The 17,779-nt window shown below is 37.9% G+C and overlaps 1 protein-coding gene across 1 annotated transcript in view; it reads right to left on the bottom strand.

Annotated features, from left to right (window-relative positions):
- The window catches only part of LOC136241648 (uncharacterized), a 226,954-nt gene that overhangs the window by 104,392 nt on the left and 104,783 nt on the right, over window positions 1–17,779 (bottom strand). The window contains exons 29-30 of the mRNA XM_066032896.1: window positions 15,713–15,904; window positions 8,414–8,695 (exon numbers count right to left, since the gene is read on the bottom strand). Of these exons, the coding sequence (XP_065888968.1) occupies window positions 8,414–8,695; window positions 15,713–15,904 (474 nt within the window). The remainder of the gene's footprint in view (window positions 1–8,413; window positions 8,696–15,712; window positions 15,905–17,779) is intronic.

Below are 17,779 nucleotides of genomic sequence, written 5' to 3'. Positions count from 1 at the left end.
GTATTGATCTTGGTAAGAAAGAGTTACTATATCGATTTGTTCTGGCATACAACTGTAATAGCTTCAAGGATTGTTGCAGGAGATAACACTGGCAGATACTGATTTGGAACATAAAGTAATTTGTTTACAAACTTAAACAACAGCATCAGACGTGCCTGTTTCCTACAATCTTCCAGTGTTGACCATTTTAATTCCACTAACATTTCAGTTATGCTGTCCCTATGATTCCTTCTCCAAGGTCTATTTAACACGAAACGTGCAGCACGATGTTGTATCGTCTCTAACTTGTGAATGAGTGATTGTTGATGTGGATCCCAGATAGAAGAGCAGTATTCAATAGATGGCAAGACGATCTGTTTATATGCATGTTCTTTTAAGTGAGGTGGACAATGGTGGAGAGTTCTTTGCAAAAATCCCAGTAGACTATTTGCTTTATTGCACACTGAATTTATGTGAGAGGTCCATGACAACTTGTTATCTAAAAGTACTCCCAAATAGTGATGTCTCTCAACAACTTCTAAGGGGATTTTGTACATTGTATAGGAGAACTCACTAGCAGAATGTAGTGTAGATATCTGCATGATGCAACATTAAATTCCATTTGCCAAATATCAGCCCATGATGATAATGTGTCAAGATCACTTTGGAGTATCTTATGATCTTCAGGTGAGTAGATAGGACGATAAACTAAACAATCATCTGCAAAAAGTCTCAACTGACTGTGGATGTTAGTTACAATATCATTTATATATATATCAGAAACAACACAGGACCGAGCACTGATCCTTGTGGTACACCTGATGTTACACTGCAAGGCGAAGACTGCCTACCATCAATGATTACTTTTTGTGCACGATTTGTAAGAAACGATTGTAGCCACTGTAACAATTCACCTCTTATACCATAGAAATTCAGCTTGTGAGCTAGCCTAGCATGGGCAACTTTATCAAAAGCTTTTGCAAAGTCTAAGATAGCCACATCAACCTGAACTTTGTTATCAACTGCTCTGGCAAAATCGTCAACTGCAAGAAATAGCTGGGCTTCACATGATCGCTTTGATCTAAATCCATATTGTACATCAGTTAATATGTTGTTTGACTCGAGGTGTTTCATTATTTGACTAACTAAAATGTGTTCTAATGTTTTACAGACCAAAGATGTAAGAGACACTGGACGATAGTTTCTGGGATCAGTCTTATCACCCTTCTTGTATATTGGGGTTACATTAGCTTGTTTCCAGGAGTCAGGCACAGTGCCAATTCTTAATGATTGATTGCAGAGATGTGTCAGTAGAGGAGCTATTTCAGAAGCAACTTGTTTTAAAAATGCAGCATGTATGTTGTCAGGACCCGGGGATTTAGTTGTATCGCACTCAGCAAGAAGGTTTCTCACACCATTTAGTGTAATGTGAATGTCTGGGAATGGATGGATAGGGAGAATTACGGAATACAACTAGTGTCCTCAGAGGTAAATACAGATTTAAACTGGTTGTTTAGGATCTCTACTTTTTCTAGTGGGTCAGTAATTATATTCTCTGCTTGGTCCTTTAAGGCGCCAATTTCGATATTGTCTTGACGTTTACTTTTAATATAATGCCAAAAAGGTTTCATTTTGTTATTACCAGATTCAGGGTTTGAATTATTAGATAGATACTGTTTGTGCTGCTGACGCGTCATACATTTAGTTTGATGTTGTAGTCTTTTATATTCATCCCAATCCTCTGTACGTTGGTATTTCTTTGCACGATTATAAGTTCGCTGTTTCTTCTTGATCGGTCGTTTTAGTGCAGCATTCATCCAGGGTAGGTGGAACTTACTACCAATAGTTTTCTTGGGTACCATCTCTTGTATTAGTTGTGAGCATTGCTCATAAATATATTCCCAATTTTCGTTCACACCTCTCTGGGTGGTAGAGTTTAGTTCAAAATATCTCTCATAGATGTCTAACATTCTTTCTCGTATAAGGTCCCAGTTTACTTTATGATATAGGAAGATTTCTCTAGGAGGTTTCTTTACTAATTTAACCTAAGTTACCTTGTAGAGAGTTCAGTTACAAAGAAACCATCATGTAGAGAGTTCAGCTGCAAACAGATCACCTGTAGAGAGTTCAGCTAGAAGAAGTTGCGTTGTAGAGAGTTCAACTAGAAACAAGTCACCCTGTAGAGAGATCAGCTAGAAACAAGTCACCCTGTAGAGAGTTCAGTTAGAAGAAGTTACATTGTAGAGAGTTCAGCTACAAAGAAACTACCATGTAGAGAGTTCAGCGGCAAACAAATCGTCTTGTAGAGAATTCAGCTACAAACAGATCTCCCTGTAGAAAGATCAGCTAGAAGAAGTTACCTTGTAGAGAGTTCAGCTACAAATAAATCACCCTGTAGAGAGATCAGCTAGAAGCAAGTCACCCTGTAGACAGATCAGCTAGAAGAAGTCACCTTGTAGAGAGTTCAGCTACAAAGAACCACCCGGTAGAGAGTTCATATGCAAACAAATCACTCTGTAGATAGTTCAGCTATGAACAGATTACCCTGCAAAGAGTTCAGCTACAAACAATTCACCCTGTAGAGAGATCAGCTAGAAAAATGAATTTACCTTGTAGAGAATTCAGCTACAAATGTAGAGAGTTCAGCTGCAAACCAATCACCCTGTAGAGTGTTCAGCTAAGAAAAGATCACCCTGTAGAGAGTTCAGCTACGAAAAGATCACCCTGTAGAGAGTTCAGCTAGAAGAAGTCACCTTGTAGAGAGTTCAGCTACAAAGAAACCATCATGCAGAAAGTTCAGCTGCATGCAAACAAATAATTCTGTAGAGAGTTCAGCTACAAACAAATCATCCTGTAGAGAGATCAGCTATAAACAAGTCACTCTGTAGACAGATCAACTAGAAGAAGTTACCTTGTAGAGAGTCCAGCTACAAAGAAACCATCATCATGTAGAGAGTTCAGCTGCAATCAAATCACCCTGTAGAGAGTTCAGCTACGAACAGATCACCCTGTAGAGAGTTCAGTTAGAAACAAGTCACCCTGTACAGAGATCAGCTGGAAGAAGTCACCTTGTAGGAATTCAGCTACAAAATAACCACCATGTACAGAGCTCAGCTACAAACAAATCACCTTGTAGAGAGTTCAGCTACAAAGAAACCACGATGTAGAAAGTTCAGCTGCAAGCAAATCACCCTGTAGAAAGTTCAGCTAGAAACAAATAACCCATCAGCTAGAAACAAGTCACCCTGTAGAGAGATCAGCTAGAAAAAGTTACCTTGTAGAGAGTTCAGCTACAAAGAAACCATCATGTAGAGAGTTCAACTGCAAATAAATCACCCTTTAGAGAGTTCAGCTAGAAACAAGTCATACTGTAGAGAGATCAGCTATAAGGATCACCTTGTAGAGAGTTCAGCTACAAAGAATCACCCTTCAGATAGTTCAGCTACAAACAAGTCATCCTGTAGAGAGATCAGCTAGAAGAAGTTACCTTGTAGAGAATTCAGCTACAAAGAAACCATCATGTAGAGAATTCAGCTGCAAACAAATCATCCTGTAGAGAGGTCAGCTACAAACATATCACCCTGTAGAGAGGTTAGCTACGAACAGAGCACCCTGTAGAGAGTTCAGATACAAGCAATTCACCCTGTAGAGAGATCAGCTAGAAGAAGATACTGTACCTTGTAGAAAATTCAGCTACAAACAGCTACATGTAGAGAGTTCAGCTGCAAACAAATCACTCTGTAGAGAGTTCAGCTATGAAAAGATCACCCTGTAGAAAGTTCAGCTAGAAGAAGTCACCTTTTAGAGAGTTCAACTACAAAGAAATCACCATGTAGAGAGTTCAGCTGCAAACAAATCACCCTGTAGAGAATTCAGCTACAAACAAATCGCCTTGTACAGAGACCAGCTAGAAACAAGTCACCCTCTAGACATATCAGCTAGAAGAAGTCACCTTTTAGAGAGTTCAGGTACAAAGAAACCACCATGTAGGGAGTTCAGCTGCAAACAAATCACCTTGTAGAGAATTCAGCTACAAACCAATCGCCCTGTAGAGAGACCAGCTAGAAACAAGCCACCCTGTAGACAGATCAGCTAGAAGAAGTTACCTTGTAGAGAGTTCAGCTGCAAACAAATCACCCTGTAGAGAGTTCAACTACAAATAGATAACCCTGCAGAGAGTTCAGCTAGAGTCAAGTCACCCTGCAGAAAGAATCCTGTAAAGAGTTCATCTATGTACAAGCAAATCACCCTGTTGAGAATTCAGCTACATTTCAAGTCACACAGTAGAGAGATCAACTGCAAATTATCCTGTAGGGATTAATTGACATGTAATTATACATTATACATATAATTTGTACATTTATTGATAAAATCAGAATGAGTTAAAGTATTTATAAAATCTGCTTCATCTTTCTCTTTTTCTTGTGGTAGAGAAAAAAAATATAGGTTAAAAACCCCAAAGCTGGCCATAGGCCAGCTTTGGGGTATACAAATACAAAAAGAAGTGAAATCTAATCCAAAACAGCCAAGCTGTAAAAAAGGAGTGCAGCCCTCAAAAAGGCTATGGTGAAAAAAGATGTGAAACCCAAGGTGGCGGCCAAGAAATGGCTGTGATGGTAGGTTAATGGTAAAAATTTTAATAACGACAATTCAGGTGAATTTTGTGCGAAGACCAAGCAGCACCAAATTCACCTGAATTGTCATTATTAAAATTTTTACCATTAACCTACCATCACAGCCATTTCTTGGCCGTCACCTTGGATTTCAAATCTTTCTTCACCATAGCCTTTTCAAGGGCCGCACTCCTTTTTTTACAGCTTGTTTGTTTTTGATTAGATAGTATATTCTACGAATATACTATCTATGATACAATACACTCACGTATGCTCGACTGCAACATTAACCTAGTTTAACCAGTTAAACTCCATACTATATCGTGTGTATGTGCCTATGGCTTGGAGGGAAAGGCTTTAAGCCTTTCTATGGCCTTATAAATCCTTGTGGCTTCAAAGTCAGGAACCCCCAGGTATTTGTCCTCCAAAGCTCATGTAATCAAGGGAAGCCACAATCTGTGGCTATATATAAGTGGTCTTGTTTTAAAATATAGGTGAACCATGGAACCCTGCACAACTTACCAAAACAACTACTATAATTAGATGGAGGTTGACAAGAGAATCAGTTGTGTCACATGGCGAACTGTTGTGTTATTGTACTGACCAACATTAAAGTATATATCCTTTGAAGTCACTTTTAATTTAGTAATTATGCCTTTACAGTTACTTTTAACTTAAGATTTTGATGTGGTTTAGAATACCTTTTCTGTGGTCAGGTATTTTGTCCAGAGTCTTTGTTGAAGTGGCTGAGCTTTTGTAGTTACTACAAGTATAAGGAAAATTAGGAATTTTTAAGTTCGATTAGGGATCATAGAAATAGAAAGTAAGGAAACAAAGGAGGTCACCTACACCTGCAGATATACTGGTGGAAATTTATATGTGGCCGGATTTGGCATAACCAGGTTTCTACACACATCCAATTCTTTTTCTTTAACCACATGTAACCTGACCACTCAGTATGCTATTCACCTAAACTTTTCACACAATTGTTTCAATGTTTTATGCAATTGTTTTATGGGCTTCATTTTATCTGTTTTTTCTTTACTACAGGAAGGAGAACGGAAATCTAAAGCAGGATTTCAACAATTTTACAAATTTTTATAAAAATGAACAAGCAGATAATGTAATAATTCTAACTTGTACAATTTTGGATAGTTGTTCCTTATTACAAATTACTGTGTAACTAGTTATAGTACTAGTTACTTTAATAATGCAACTTAGTTACAAAAGTAACTGAACTTCCTACATTTGTAGCTGAAATCTCTACTGGGTAACTTGTTTGTAACTGAATTCTCTACCGGGTGACTAGCTTGTTGAACTCTCTACAGGGTTACTTGTTTGTAGCTGAACTCTCTAAAGGCGGTTTGTTTTCTTACATGTCTTCATAGGGTAATTAAATTTTGTTGACCTATCTACTGGGTGACTTGTGCTTGTAGCTGAATTCTCTAATAAGTGATCTGTTTGTATATGTAGCTGAACTTTCTACAGGTGACTTGTTTCTAGCGATCTCTCCATTGGGTGGCTTGATTGTAGCTGAACTCACCACAGGGTGGTTTGTTTGTAGCTGAACTCTCTACAGGGTGAGTTGGTTGTAGCTAAACTCCCCACAGGGTGATTTGTGGCTTAACTTTTAACAGGTTGAATTATTTGTAGCTGAGCTCTTTACATTATAACGTTTTTGTAGCTGAATGCTCTAGTGGGTGACTTGTTTGTAGCTGAACTCTAGCTGATCACTCTATAGGATGGCTTTTTGACTTATTGTATTGTAGCTGAATACCCCACAGGGAAATTAATGTATATGAGCTCTCTACAGGGTGACTTTTTTTGTAGCTGAACTCTACTGGTGACTTGTTTTAGCTGAACTCTCTACTGGGTGACTTGTTTGTAAGTGAACTTTCCATAGGGAGATTTGTTTGTAGCTAAACTCTATAATAGGTGACTTATTGTGTAGCTGAATTCTCTACACAGTAACTTGTTATGTAGCTGAACGCTCTAATAGAGTAACTTACTAACAATGCTGAATACACTAATACTATTAGAGTATCTCAATCACGCACTTACTACACATAGTTAATTTGTATCATTACTCAGTGGCTTTTATTCAAAATGTTCTATACTACAGCAGGGGCAGATCCAGACTTTTAAAAAGGGGGTTCCACTTTGGAATTGCAACTTCAGCCTAGCTGTAACTTGAAGACCAAAAAAAAAAATGGTCATCACCTGCTGACATTAGCTGCCCCTCACCATAGATGCCCTCACCAACTATATTTCCTTCTTTATAACTAGATACATAGCTTGCTACACTGCTCCTAAAAAGACTACTGTGACTGCTCTATTAGAGTATCTCGATTTGACTGCTCTATTAGAGTATCTCGAGTAAGAGAGGCTCCTTCAAAAGGGGGTTTCCATGGAAACTCTTTGAACCCCCCTGGATCCACCCCTGTACAGTGCTGAAAAGGCTTTCTATGATGATTATTCCATAATCATACTGGTTTTCAGCTGAGTTTTTTCAACAGTTTGTCTGGTAGGCATAAAAATTAATAGATTTTTATCCATGAAACTCAATCACATAATTGTGACACAGGTTGTCATATCTCCATTGTATTTATCTCAATCCTTTTCAAACCACAAAAGACAGTCCTATGATGGTTACTCTATCTACATAAAAATTTTCAACAAGAGGTTTACCCTGTGGGTGTGACAGAGTTTCGATCTTATTATAAGTCTGTGCGAATAATCTGTCCTTTGTTACTTTGTTTTGTAAATGTGTTAGGCCATACCTATTGAAAAATTGTTGCTCGGATTTTTAAGGAAAAGGTAGAATCGGTAAGTCGGAAAAAAACCAAAAAAAAACATCATATTTTTAAAAAACCATTCCAAACGTGTCATTCCATTGTTGACAACAAATTGTACGAGGGTACACAACAACAGCTCCTTTCTTCGCAATAACAGGTAACTACGCATTAGCCACCATTTCGCTACAAGTCCACCAACATAACAATCATGTGAGTTTTTTTTTTTTTTTGGTCATTTATAAAAAGAGGGTCAGTCGGGTCCGAGCAACAACTTTTCAAATAGGTATGGCCTTATGTACTTGTTACTGTTCATGTATGTTTTATTTGGTTTTTGTAACTGCTCAGGGCTTTTGCTAAATAGTTAGTACAAGGATAAAATAAAAATTGAATCAAACCATAACTCAATGATTGTTCTTTGGATTCCCACCAAACTTTGCATTGAGATTTGCTTTAATGAGCCCTTCAAGTGTGCCAAAATTCAGGAGTGTGCCAAAATTCAAGAGTATGCATTTATAGTTTATGGCAGAATTTGCGAAGTGTGCAAAAAAAGAAAAAATTACAAAAAATCCCAAACCTTTGGCTACTCTTATCTTGGGAAATTTTCTTCAAATTTGGTCTGTAGATTCCCTTGCCTGGGTGGCACTTATCTACAAGTTTTGGTTCCAATCAGATAGATCACAGAGCTACATATGTGTGAAAAATCATGTTTTCTTTCTTCTTGTCAATATACTCATAGTGTGGCACACTAGCTTCTTGGGCTGCACAACACACACTAGTATGTATCTTGGTGATTCTTGTCACGTAAGACATTTCTAGGATGATTTTTTAAGGTTAGGCAGTGCACATAATTTTTTTAGGAGATCCCTACTTAAACAGTACTACCATACTGTTTGATAAAATGAACATGAATCTTAAACTGTACAACATCTTTTAGCTACGTAATAACATATAGTGCATTGAAAACCAAGCTATATGCTTCAACTACAGGACATAAAAGGCAACATACAATGATATCCATTTACATACCATGCATAACAGATAGCAATATTTCTTCATTCACTGAAACTTGAGAAATACTTCTGACGATTTCACACCTGTATAACCCATTGTCAAATACATTTACACTACTAATAGTCAGTGTGTGGTTTAAGTTGGTTGGGGATAAGCTGTATCTTCCATTGTCAGATACGATATTTTCATCAACAGACCAGTTTATTATCAAATTAGCTGATGATGGTATACAATTAAGAGTAACTGAATCTCCTTCCAACACTATAATTTGCTGAGCACTTGCATCTATATGAGGTACTAAGAAACAAATAAACATTTATATACATCAAGACTCACTGTAATGATATATGTGGCCAAAAAATAAAAACCATACATACATCTCAAACAAATGATAGCCACTACATGAGTTGTTTACATGTAGCAATGATTACACAATCTTCATCACAATTTACATGATCATTATTATTTGAACATTGCAGCTCATGGATGTATAGGGCTGTATGAAAAGCTTTCAATTCGATATCTCACACAAACGATATTGGTATCCACATTAAGTCAACCTCTTAGTATATAGTATGTCCAGCGCATTGCAGTAGGGAAATTTTTTCTGTCATGTGCTCTCTAATTAACATTAGCTGGTTGTTCATAATTTTCTTAACCTCTGAACCTGGACTGTAAAGCCATATACGATTACTGCACATTCCATATTTATTGCTCCTCTAATCACTATCAATGATAACTGTTGTTATAGCATAAGTGGTAGTTATGTAACTGGTATTTTGGCAGATCCTCCACAGAATTAGTGATTACCACAAACAGAATGAGATTATCTGGATAAAATTGCTGTATTTATCAGTGTTAAAACCTGGCTCAAAATAAATGTCAGGTTATAAATGAAGGCTAGGGGCGCTACCTTAATACAAGGTCTTATATGAGATTATAAAAGCTTAAATATTTTGTAGAAAGAGGCTTACTACAATGAATGAAATCTGTGACATGTCAAAAGGATGTCAACAGCAGCTGCTACAAGGAGTAACAAGATTTTTGAGCTGGTTTAGAAATGGATTGTAAGAAATAAATTCCTGGGCATCAATACTCAATTTTGCTATTGATTTTACCACCTTTATAATGGATTTTGTATCACTTGCAATAGAATGATGAGAATTTGGTGGGCTTGCAGTATATAGCTATTGCATTAGCACATTTGCAGGAAATTTTGTCATGACCATATATTTGTTCTACAGACAAGATTTAAATTAATTTATTTCAGTAAGTATACACCTGTGCCTATTTTATCGTATATCTAGTGGTTTGTTTCATAAATGGGTGCATACCTGACACAGCAAAACTCATGTATGGATACTAAATGTGACCAGGCCTGCAAAAACAGGGCACGTGGGCACAAACTACACCCCATCACACTAATGGTCATATCACAGTAGTGGAACAGAATATTTACATTCTGTAAATTGCATCATAAAGCCAATTACATGCTGATTAAGAGCTGAAAATTGCATTGCCATAGCATGATGATATAAAAAGTTATGAGTGAGGGAAGTTTGCAAAAGTAGGCAAAAATCATGTGCCCACATGCCCTATTTTCGCAGGCCCAGTCACAAATCAAGACACACGATAGTGCGTCGTGCGGCCCACATAGTGTGTCGTGCGGCCCAAGAAGCCGGCGCGCCACACCGTGAGTATATTAACAGGAAGAAAGAAAACGCAATTTTTACACCTATGTAGCTCTGTGATTCCTTATCCGATTGGAACCTGATTTGCTAGAGACGTGCCGCCCAGTTAGGGGAGTCTACTTACCAAATTTGAAGAAAATCGCTCCAGCCATTTCCGAGATACGAGCGAACAAAATTTCGTTTTAATTTCTTCGTTTTTTTCTTCTTCATTTCGCACACTTCGAAAAATTCGCCATAAAACACGAATGCGTGTTCGGATTGGGCTGAAATTTGGCACACTTACAGGGCTCATTAAGGCGGATCTCCGTACCAACTTTGGTAGGAATCCGATGAACATTCACGGAGTTATGACCGATTATTTGCGTAAAATAAGGTCGAAGGTCTGTCACGCCTACAGGGTAAACCCCTTGGAGGAATCAGTTGAAAATTGATATGTAGATGGAGCAACCACCGTAGGAGTGCCTTTTTGTGGTTTGAAAGGAATCGGGATAAAGACCATGGAGATATGACACAAAACCCAAGCTGTGTCAAAATTACGCGATCGATTTTTATGAATAAAAAAACTATTAGTTTTCGTGTCTACCAGGCAAACCGCTTAGAGCAACGAGCTGAAAATCAGTATGTATCTGGAATAATCATCATAGAAAGTTCTTGCAGTAGTACAGAAGAATCGCATTACAAATCACTGAGTTATGATTCGAAAGGCAACTACGTGCAGCAAATGCGAGATCGAGATACTCTAATAGAACAGTCACCCTAATAAAGCATTCAGCTGCATGTATGATTTACTCAGTTATATTACATTGCAAGTTATTCTGTAGGGAATTCAGCTACAAACAAGTCACCCTGTAGTCAGATCAGCTAGAAGAAGGTACCTAATAGAGAGTTCAGCTACAAAGAAACAATCATGCAAAGAGTTTAGCTGCAAACAAATCACCCAGTAGAAAGTTCCGCTATGAACAGATTACACTGTAGAGAGTTCAGTTAGAAACAAGTCATCCTGTAGAGAGATCAGCTATAGAAGAAGTTACCTTGTAGAGAGTTCAGTTACAAAGAAACAATCATGCAAAGAGTTTAGCTGCAAACAAATCACCCAGTAGAAAGTTCCGCTATGAACAGATCACACTGTAGAGAGTTCAGTTAGAAACAAGTCATCCTGTAGATAGATCAGGTAGAAGAAGTCACATTGTAGAGAGTTCAGCTACAAAGAAACTACCAAGTAGAGAGTTCAGCTGCAAACAAATTGCCCTGTAGAGAATTCAGCTACAGACAAATCACCTTGTAGAAAGATCAGCTAGAAGAAGTTACCTTGTAGAGAGTTCAGCTACAAACAAATCACCCTGTAGAGAGTTCAACTAGAAGAAGTTACATTGTAGAGAGTTCAGTTACAAAGAAATCACCCTGTAGAGAGATCAGCAAGAAACAAGTCACCCGTAGAGAGTTCAGCTAGAAGAAGTTACATTGTAGAGAGTTCAGCTACAAAGAAACTACCATGTAGAGAGTTCAGCAGCAAACAAATTGCCCTGTAGAGAATTCAGCTACAGACAAATCACCTTGTAGAAAGATCAGTTAGAAGAAGTTACCTTGTAGAGAGTTCAGCTACAAACAAATCACCCTGTAGAGGGTTCAGCTAGAAACAAGTCACCCTGTAGAGAGTTCAGCTAGAAGAAGTTACATTGTAGAGAGATCAGCTAGAAACAGGGCACCCTGTAGAGAGTTCAGCTAGAAGAAGTTACATTGTAGAGAGTTCAGCTACAAAGAAACTACCATGTAGAGAGTTCAGCTGCAAACAAACAAATTGCCCTGTAGAGACAAACAAATCACCCTGTAGAAAGATCAGCTAGAAGAAGTTACATTGTAGAGAGTTCAGCTACAAACAAATCACCCTGTAGAGAGTTCAGCTAGAAACAAGTTACACTGTAGAGAGATCAGCTAGAAACAAGTCACCCTGTAGAGAGTTCAGCTAGAAGAAGTCACATTGTAGAGAGTTCAGCTACAAAGAAACTACCATGTAGAGAGTTCAGCAGCAAACAAATTGCCCTGTAGAGAATTCAGCTACAGACAAATCACCTTGTAGAAAGATCAGCTAGAAGAAGTTACCTTGTAGAGAGTTCAGCTACAAACAAATCACCCTGTAGAGGGTTCAGCTACAAACAAGTCACCCTGTAGAGAGTTCAGCTAGAAGAAGTTACATTGTAGAGAGATCAGCTAGAAACAGGACACCCTGTAGAGAGTTCAGCTAGAAGAAGTTACATTGTAGAGAGTTCAGCTACAAAGAAACTTCCATGTACAGAGTTCAACTGCAAACAAATTTCCCTGTAGAGAATTCAGCTACATACAAATCACCCTGTAGAAAGATCAGATAGAAGAAGTTACCTTGTAGAGAGTTCAGCTACAAACAAATCACCCTGTAGAGAGTTCAGCTAGAAACAAGTCACCCTGTAGAGAGTTCAGCTAGAAGAAGTTACATTGTAGAGAGTTCAGCTACAAAGAAACTACCATGTAGAGAGTTCAGCTGCAAACAAACAAATTGCCCTGTAGAGACAAACAAATCACCCTGTAGAAAGATCAGCTAGAAGAAGTTACATTGTTGAGAGTTCAGCTACAAACAAATCACCCTGTAGAGAGTTCAGCTAGAAACAAGTCACCCTGTAGAGAGTTCAGCTAGAAGAAGTTACATTGTAGAGAGATCAGCTAGAAACAGGGCACCCTGTAGAGAGTTCAGCTAGAAGAAGTTACATTGTAGAGAGTTCAGCTACAAAGAAACTACCATGTAGAGAGTTCAGCAGCAAACAAATTGCCCTGTAGAGAATTCAGCTACAGACAAATCACCTTGTAGAAAGATCAGCTAGAAGAAGTTACCTTGTAGAGAGTTCAGCTACAAACAAATCACCCTGTAGAGGGTTCAGCTACAAACAAGTCACCCTGTAGAGAGTTCAGCTAGAAGAAGTTACATTGTAGAGAGATCAGCTAGAAACAGGACACCCTGTAGAGAGTTCAGCTAGAAGAAGTTACATTGTAGAGAGTTCAGCTACAAAGAAACTTCCATGTACAGAGTTCAACTGCAAACAAATTGCCCTGTAGAGAATTCAGCTACATACAAATCACCCTGTAGAAAGATCAGATAGAAGAAGTTACCTTGTAGAGAGTTCAGCTACAAATAAATCACCCTGTAGAGAGTTCAGCTAGAAACAAGTCACCCTGTAGAGAGTTCAGCTAGAAGAAGTTACATTGTAGAGAGTTCAGCTACAAAGAAACTACCATGTAGAGAGTTCAGCTGCAAACAAACAAATTGCCCTGTAGAGACAAACAAATCACCCTGTAGAAAGATCAGCTAGAAGAAGTTACATTGTTGAGAGTTCAGCTACAAACAAATCACCCTGTAGAGAGTTCAGCTAGAAACAAGTCACCCTGTAGAGAGTTCAGCTAGAAGAAGTTACATTGTAGAGAGATCAGCTAGAAACAGGGCACCCTGTAGAGAGTTCAGCTAGAAGAAGTTACATTGTAGAGAGTTCAGCTACAAAGAAACTACCATGTAGAGAGTTCAGCAGCAAACAAATTGCCCTGTAGAGAATTCAGCTACAGACAAATCACCTTGTAGAAAGATCAGCTAGAAGAAGTTACCTTGTAGAGAGTTCAGCTACAAACAAATCACCCTGTAGAGGGTTCAGCTACAAACAAGTCACCCTGTAGAGAGTTCAGCTAGAAGAAGTTACATTGTAGAGAGATCAGCTAGAAACAGGACACCCTGTAGAGAGTTCAGCTAGAAGAAGTTACATTGTAGAGAGTTCAGCTACAAAGAAACTTCCATGTACAGAGTTCAACTGCAAACAAATTGCCCTGTAGAGAATTCAGCTACATACAAATCACCCTGTAGAAAGATCAGATAGAAGAAGTTACCTTGTAGAGAGTTCAGCTACAAATAAATCACCCTGTAGAGAGTTCAGCTAGAAACAAGTCACCCTGTAGAGAGTTCAGCTAGAAGAAGTCACATTGTAGAGAGTTCAGCTACAAAGAAACTACCATGTAGAGAGTTCAGCTGCAAACAAATTGCCCTGTAGAGAATTCAGTTACAAACAAATCACCCTGTAGAAAGATCAGCTAGAAGAAGTCACCTTGTAGAGAGTTCAGCTACAAACAAACCACCCTGTAGAGAGTTCAGCTACAAACAAGTCATCCGGTAGAGAGATCAGCTAGAAGGACCACCTTGCAGAGAGGTTAGCTACAAAGAAATCACCCTGCTTCATCTTTTCTTCTTCCAGTAGTAAAGAAAAAATGACAGGTTAAAAAGCCCTAAAGCCAGCCATAGGCCGGCTTTGGGGTATACAAATACAAAAAGAAGTGAAATCTAATCCAAAATAGCCAAGCTGTAAAAAAAGAGTGCGGCCCTGAGAAAGGCTATGGTGAAAAAAGATGTGAAATCCAAGGTGACGGCCAAGAAATGGCTGTGATGGTAGGTTAATGGTAAAAATTTTAATAACAACAATTCAGGTGAATTTGGTGCCACTTGGTCTTGGCACAAAATTCACCTGACTTGTCGTTATTAAAATTTTTACCATTAACCTACCATCACAGCCATTTCTTGGCCGCCACCTTGGATTTCACATCTTTTTTCACCATAGCCTTTCTCAGGGCCGCACTCTTTTTTACAGCTTGGCTGTTTTGGATTAGATAACATTGACTGATACTAACTCCGTATTTGTATATGTAATAGGATGGATGGTTGTGGTATTCGGGATTAATAGTGCGAGCATTGTAAACAGGAAGGAGTAAAATTGTGTGAGGCGAAGCCGAGCACTATTTCCTTCCTGTTTACAATGCGAGAACTATTAATCCCGAATACCACAACCATCCGTCCTATTGCAAATTAATCTGACAACCATAGCAACTGTTACTAGGCAACAGAAATTCAAAAAATAACCACCGCAAAGGATCAATCACACTTAGCAACTGTTGCCTAGCAACAGTTGCTATTGTCTCAAAATGACTTTTACCTTAGCAACGGTTACCTAGCAACCGTTGCTTAACAGTTGCTAGGCAACCATATTGTTGTTATTCCTTGGGCACATATCACTATGGTAACAATAGTTGTCAAGTCGGACACTTCTAATATAAACACACCACACTATTTTAGCCAATAAAATTAGTATTATAGATTTTTGTCAAGCGACATTGACAAACAATTGTAATACTAATTCTATTGGCTAATCGCTTGACGTATTTCAATATAATACATCAAGGTGCTATTGAGAGTATTATACAGTAACACATTCAGTTGTTGGATTATATTCAGTATTGCCCTGTCTTGGGACTATTATTGAAATTCTGTCAAAATTTGCACACTAATAGTCTACTACTATGACTAGTATTCTAGTTTTGCATCTGGCTAAGCTTTACTTGAAAAAATTGTTCCAAGACAGAGTGATACTGAGTAAAATTCAATAAATACAGAGTTAGTATCAGTCAGTATTTTTTAGTATCCTTACATGAGTTTTGCTGTGTGATTGGTTAATATTCATCAATAATGAACAACGGTGGTAGGATTTCTTATAAAGCATGCTGTAATCAACTGTTTATATAACAATGCACTTACATACAAAGAATTAATTACTGTTACTCTTACTTTGTGTACATGATACAGTTTCACTACCACTCCAGCTTCCATTAGATTGACAGACTGTTATGTTGCTTTCAGTTAGCTCATACCCAGAATTACACGTGAAATTACAAGTGTCTTCATAGGAAGGAACTTCATCATCTCCAAACAGACAACTAATGTTTCCATTATCAGGTCCAGTAAGTGATCGGCAGAGAACTTAGTTACACAAAACAGTCACACAAATATTAGACTTAATCTTATGCAGTATACAATTGACTATTATAACAATTACAAGTGTAAGGGATTTCACAAGTGGGTAGTGGCCATTACAGTGCACAAAAGAGGAATAATCACCTAAAGTCCAAATTTAATTCCTACATACACGTACTTTACTTCAAATGTGTAATTAGCAATAAACCACTATGGCTAAATCAGAGATTCAACATAATAATTCTTGCTTAAGCACCTTTTTGTTGTGATAATCCCTAGATTCACTAGCTTGCAAAATTTCTGATTTTCCCTTACATTTGCTTCTTTACCGTATAAGCAGAAATTTTGGCAAGCAGAATATTTGGCATTTACTTAATAATTTGTATTTGGCAAGAGTTTAATTTGACAAAATGCAACATGGAGTCCTGTGTGCAAGTCTACGTTGTAGCAAATTGTATAGCTGGCTTCTCATTTACAAAGATGTATGTATATTTACTTTGCTGGCCCGCATACTGGAGAGAGTTTCATGTGAGATGGAGAATCCATGACAGTGCAGCAAAAGGAAACAAAGTGATTGGGAACATTCTCCATTCCAGGTAGCTAGTTATGATCTGGCTCCGCTGTGTGTTTCTCAAGGTGTATCTTCGTCAAGCGATATCTTTGTTTGGCGAAACAGTATAGGACCTCCTTAATCTGTGATATTTCTACAGACAATCGTAGAATTGTTTGATTAACCGATGGGTGACCTCCAGTAGTACATCACTCTAGATACACCACCTTGCTTCTTGCTTGATCTTTCATCTGTTTAATTGGTTAAAATATTAGAAACACCAATGGCGAGATTTTAGTTTGGCAATTTTGTGAGCATAGCCAATTCACCAATTTTAATTCCATGCCAAAATTTCTCCTCAAACGGTACTTTTTTACAATATTAGAAATATTCTATAGTGTCACATCAAAGTAGAGAATTGTGCCAGGTGTATGAGGCTATAATTTCATGACAAAAGCATGTCCCTGCTTATACTACTTATTAGAAAACAATGTATGTCCATTTCACTATGTATGTTCTGCTCATCAACAATTGACATACTCTAATAAAGCAATCATTCACATAAATCAATTTTTGCTCTGTGTAAATCAAAAAAAACATTTTATATAAAAATTATTATCGTGAATTCTTTTGCATGAAAATAAAGTGGATTATGGTAATGACTACATTGACATTGTATAAAATTAGACTCTATTTAAGCTGTTTTGGGTGGGTAATAGATCTCATATACTCCACCTTGTTTTCTAATATACTCCACGCCTTCAGGCACAATATAGCATATGCTTAAAATCTAGGTTTATCCAATCACTACGCATTGTTCACGTGCAGTGATATAACGAGCGCTATTATTTTGTCACATGAGGACGCATAGTTGCCATGGCGCTAGTATTATCTCAAGAAAACCAGCCGCTTTTGCCGAGCCTACAGCAGAAACAGCCATGGATGAGGTAAGTAATATGAGTGTAATGTGAAATAGAGTCTAAAGCAGTTATACGGGCACAATGTGGAGTCTATGAAATTTATAAACCCTCAGGCCCTTAGTAGTGCCCTCGCTTCGCTCGTGCACTACAGCCCGGGCCTTCGGGTTTATAAATTTCATAGATTCCACATTGTGCCCGTATAACTATTATTTAGAGTTCATGTTTGCTCTTGCAATTACTGTTGATTCTTTGAAAATGTATGCTAAATGTATTGGCAATATTTAGTCCATGTTTCCACAGTGGTGCATTACAACTATACTTATTGTGGTTTTGTACACTGCAGCAAGGGTGTAGCACCAACAAGTGCGTAAAATTGACAACAACACAGTATATTGAACTGGCTGCAATTTT

Source organism: Dysidea avara, chromosome 1 (genome assembly GCF_963678975.1).
Source record: "Dysidea avara chromosome 1, odDysAvar1.4, whole genome shotgun sequence".
Lineage (NCBI taxonomy): Eukaryota > Metazoa > Porifera > Demospongiae > Dictyoceratida > Dysideidae > Dysidea > Dysidea avara.
This window is presented reverse-complemented; position numbering and strand designations above follow the sequence as displayed.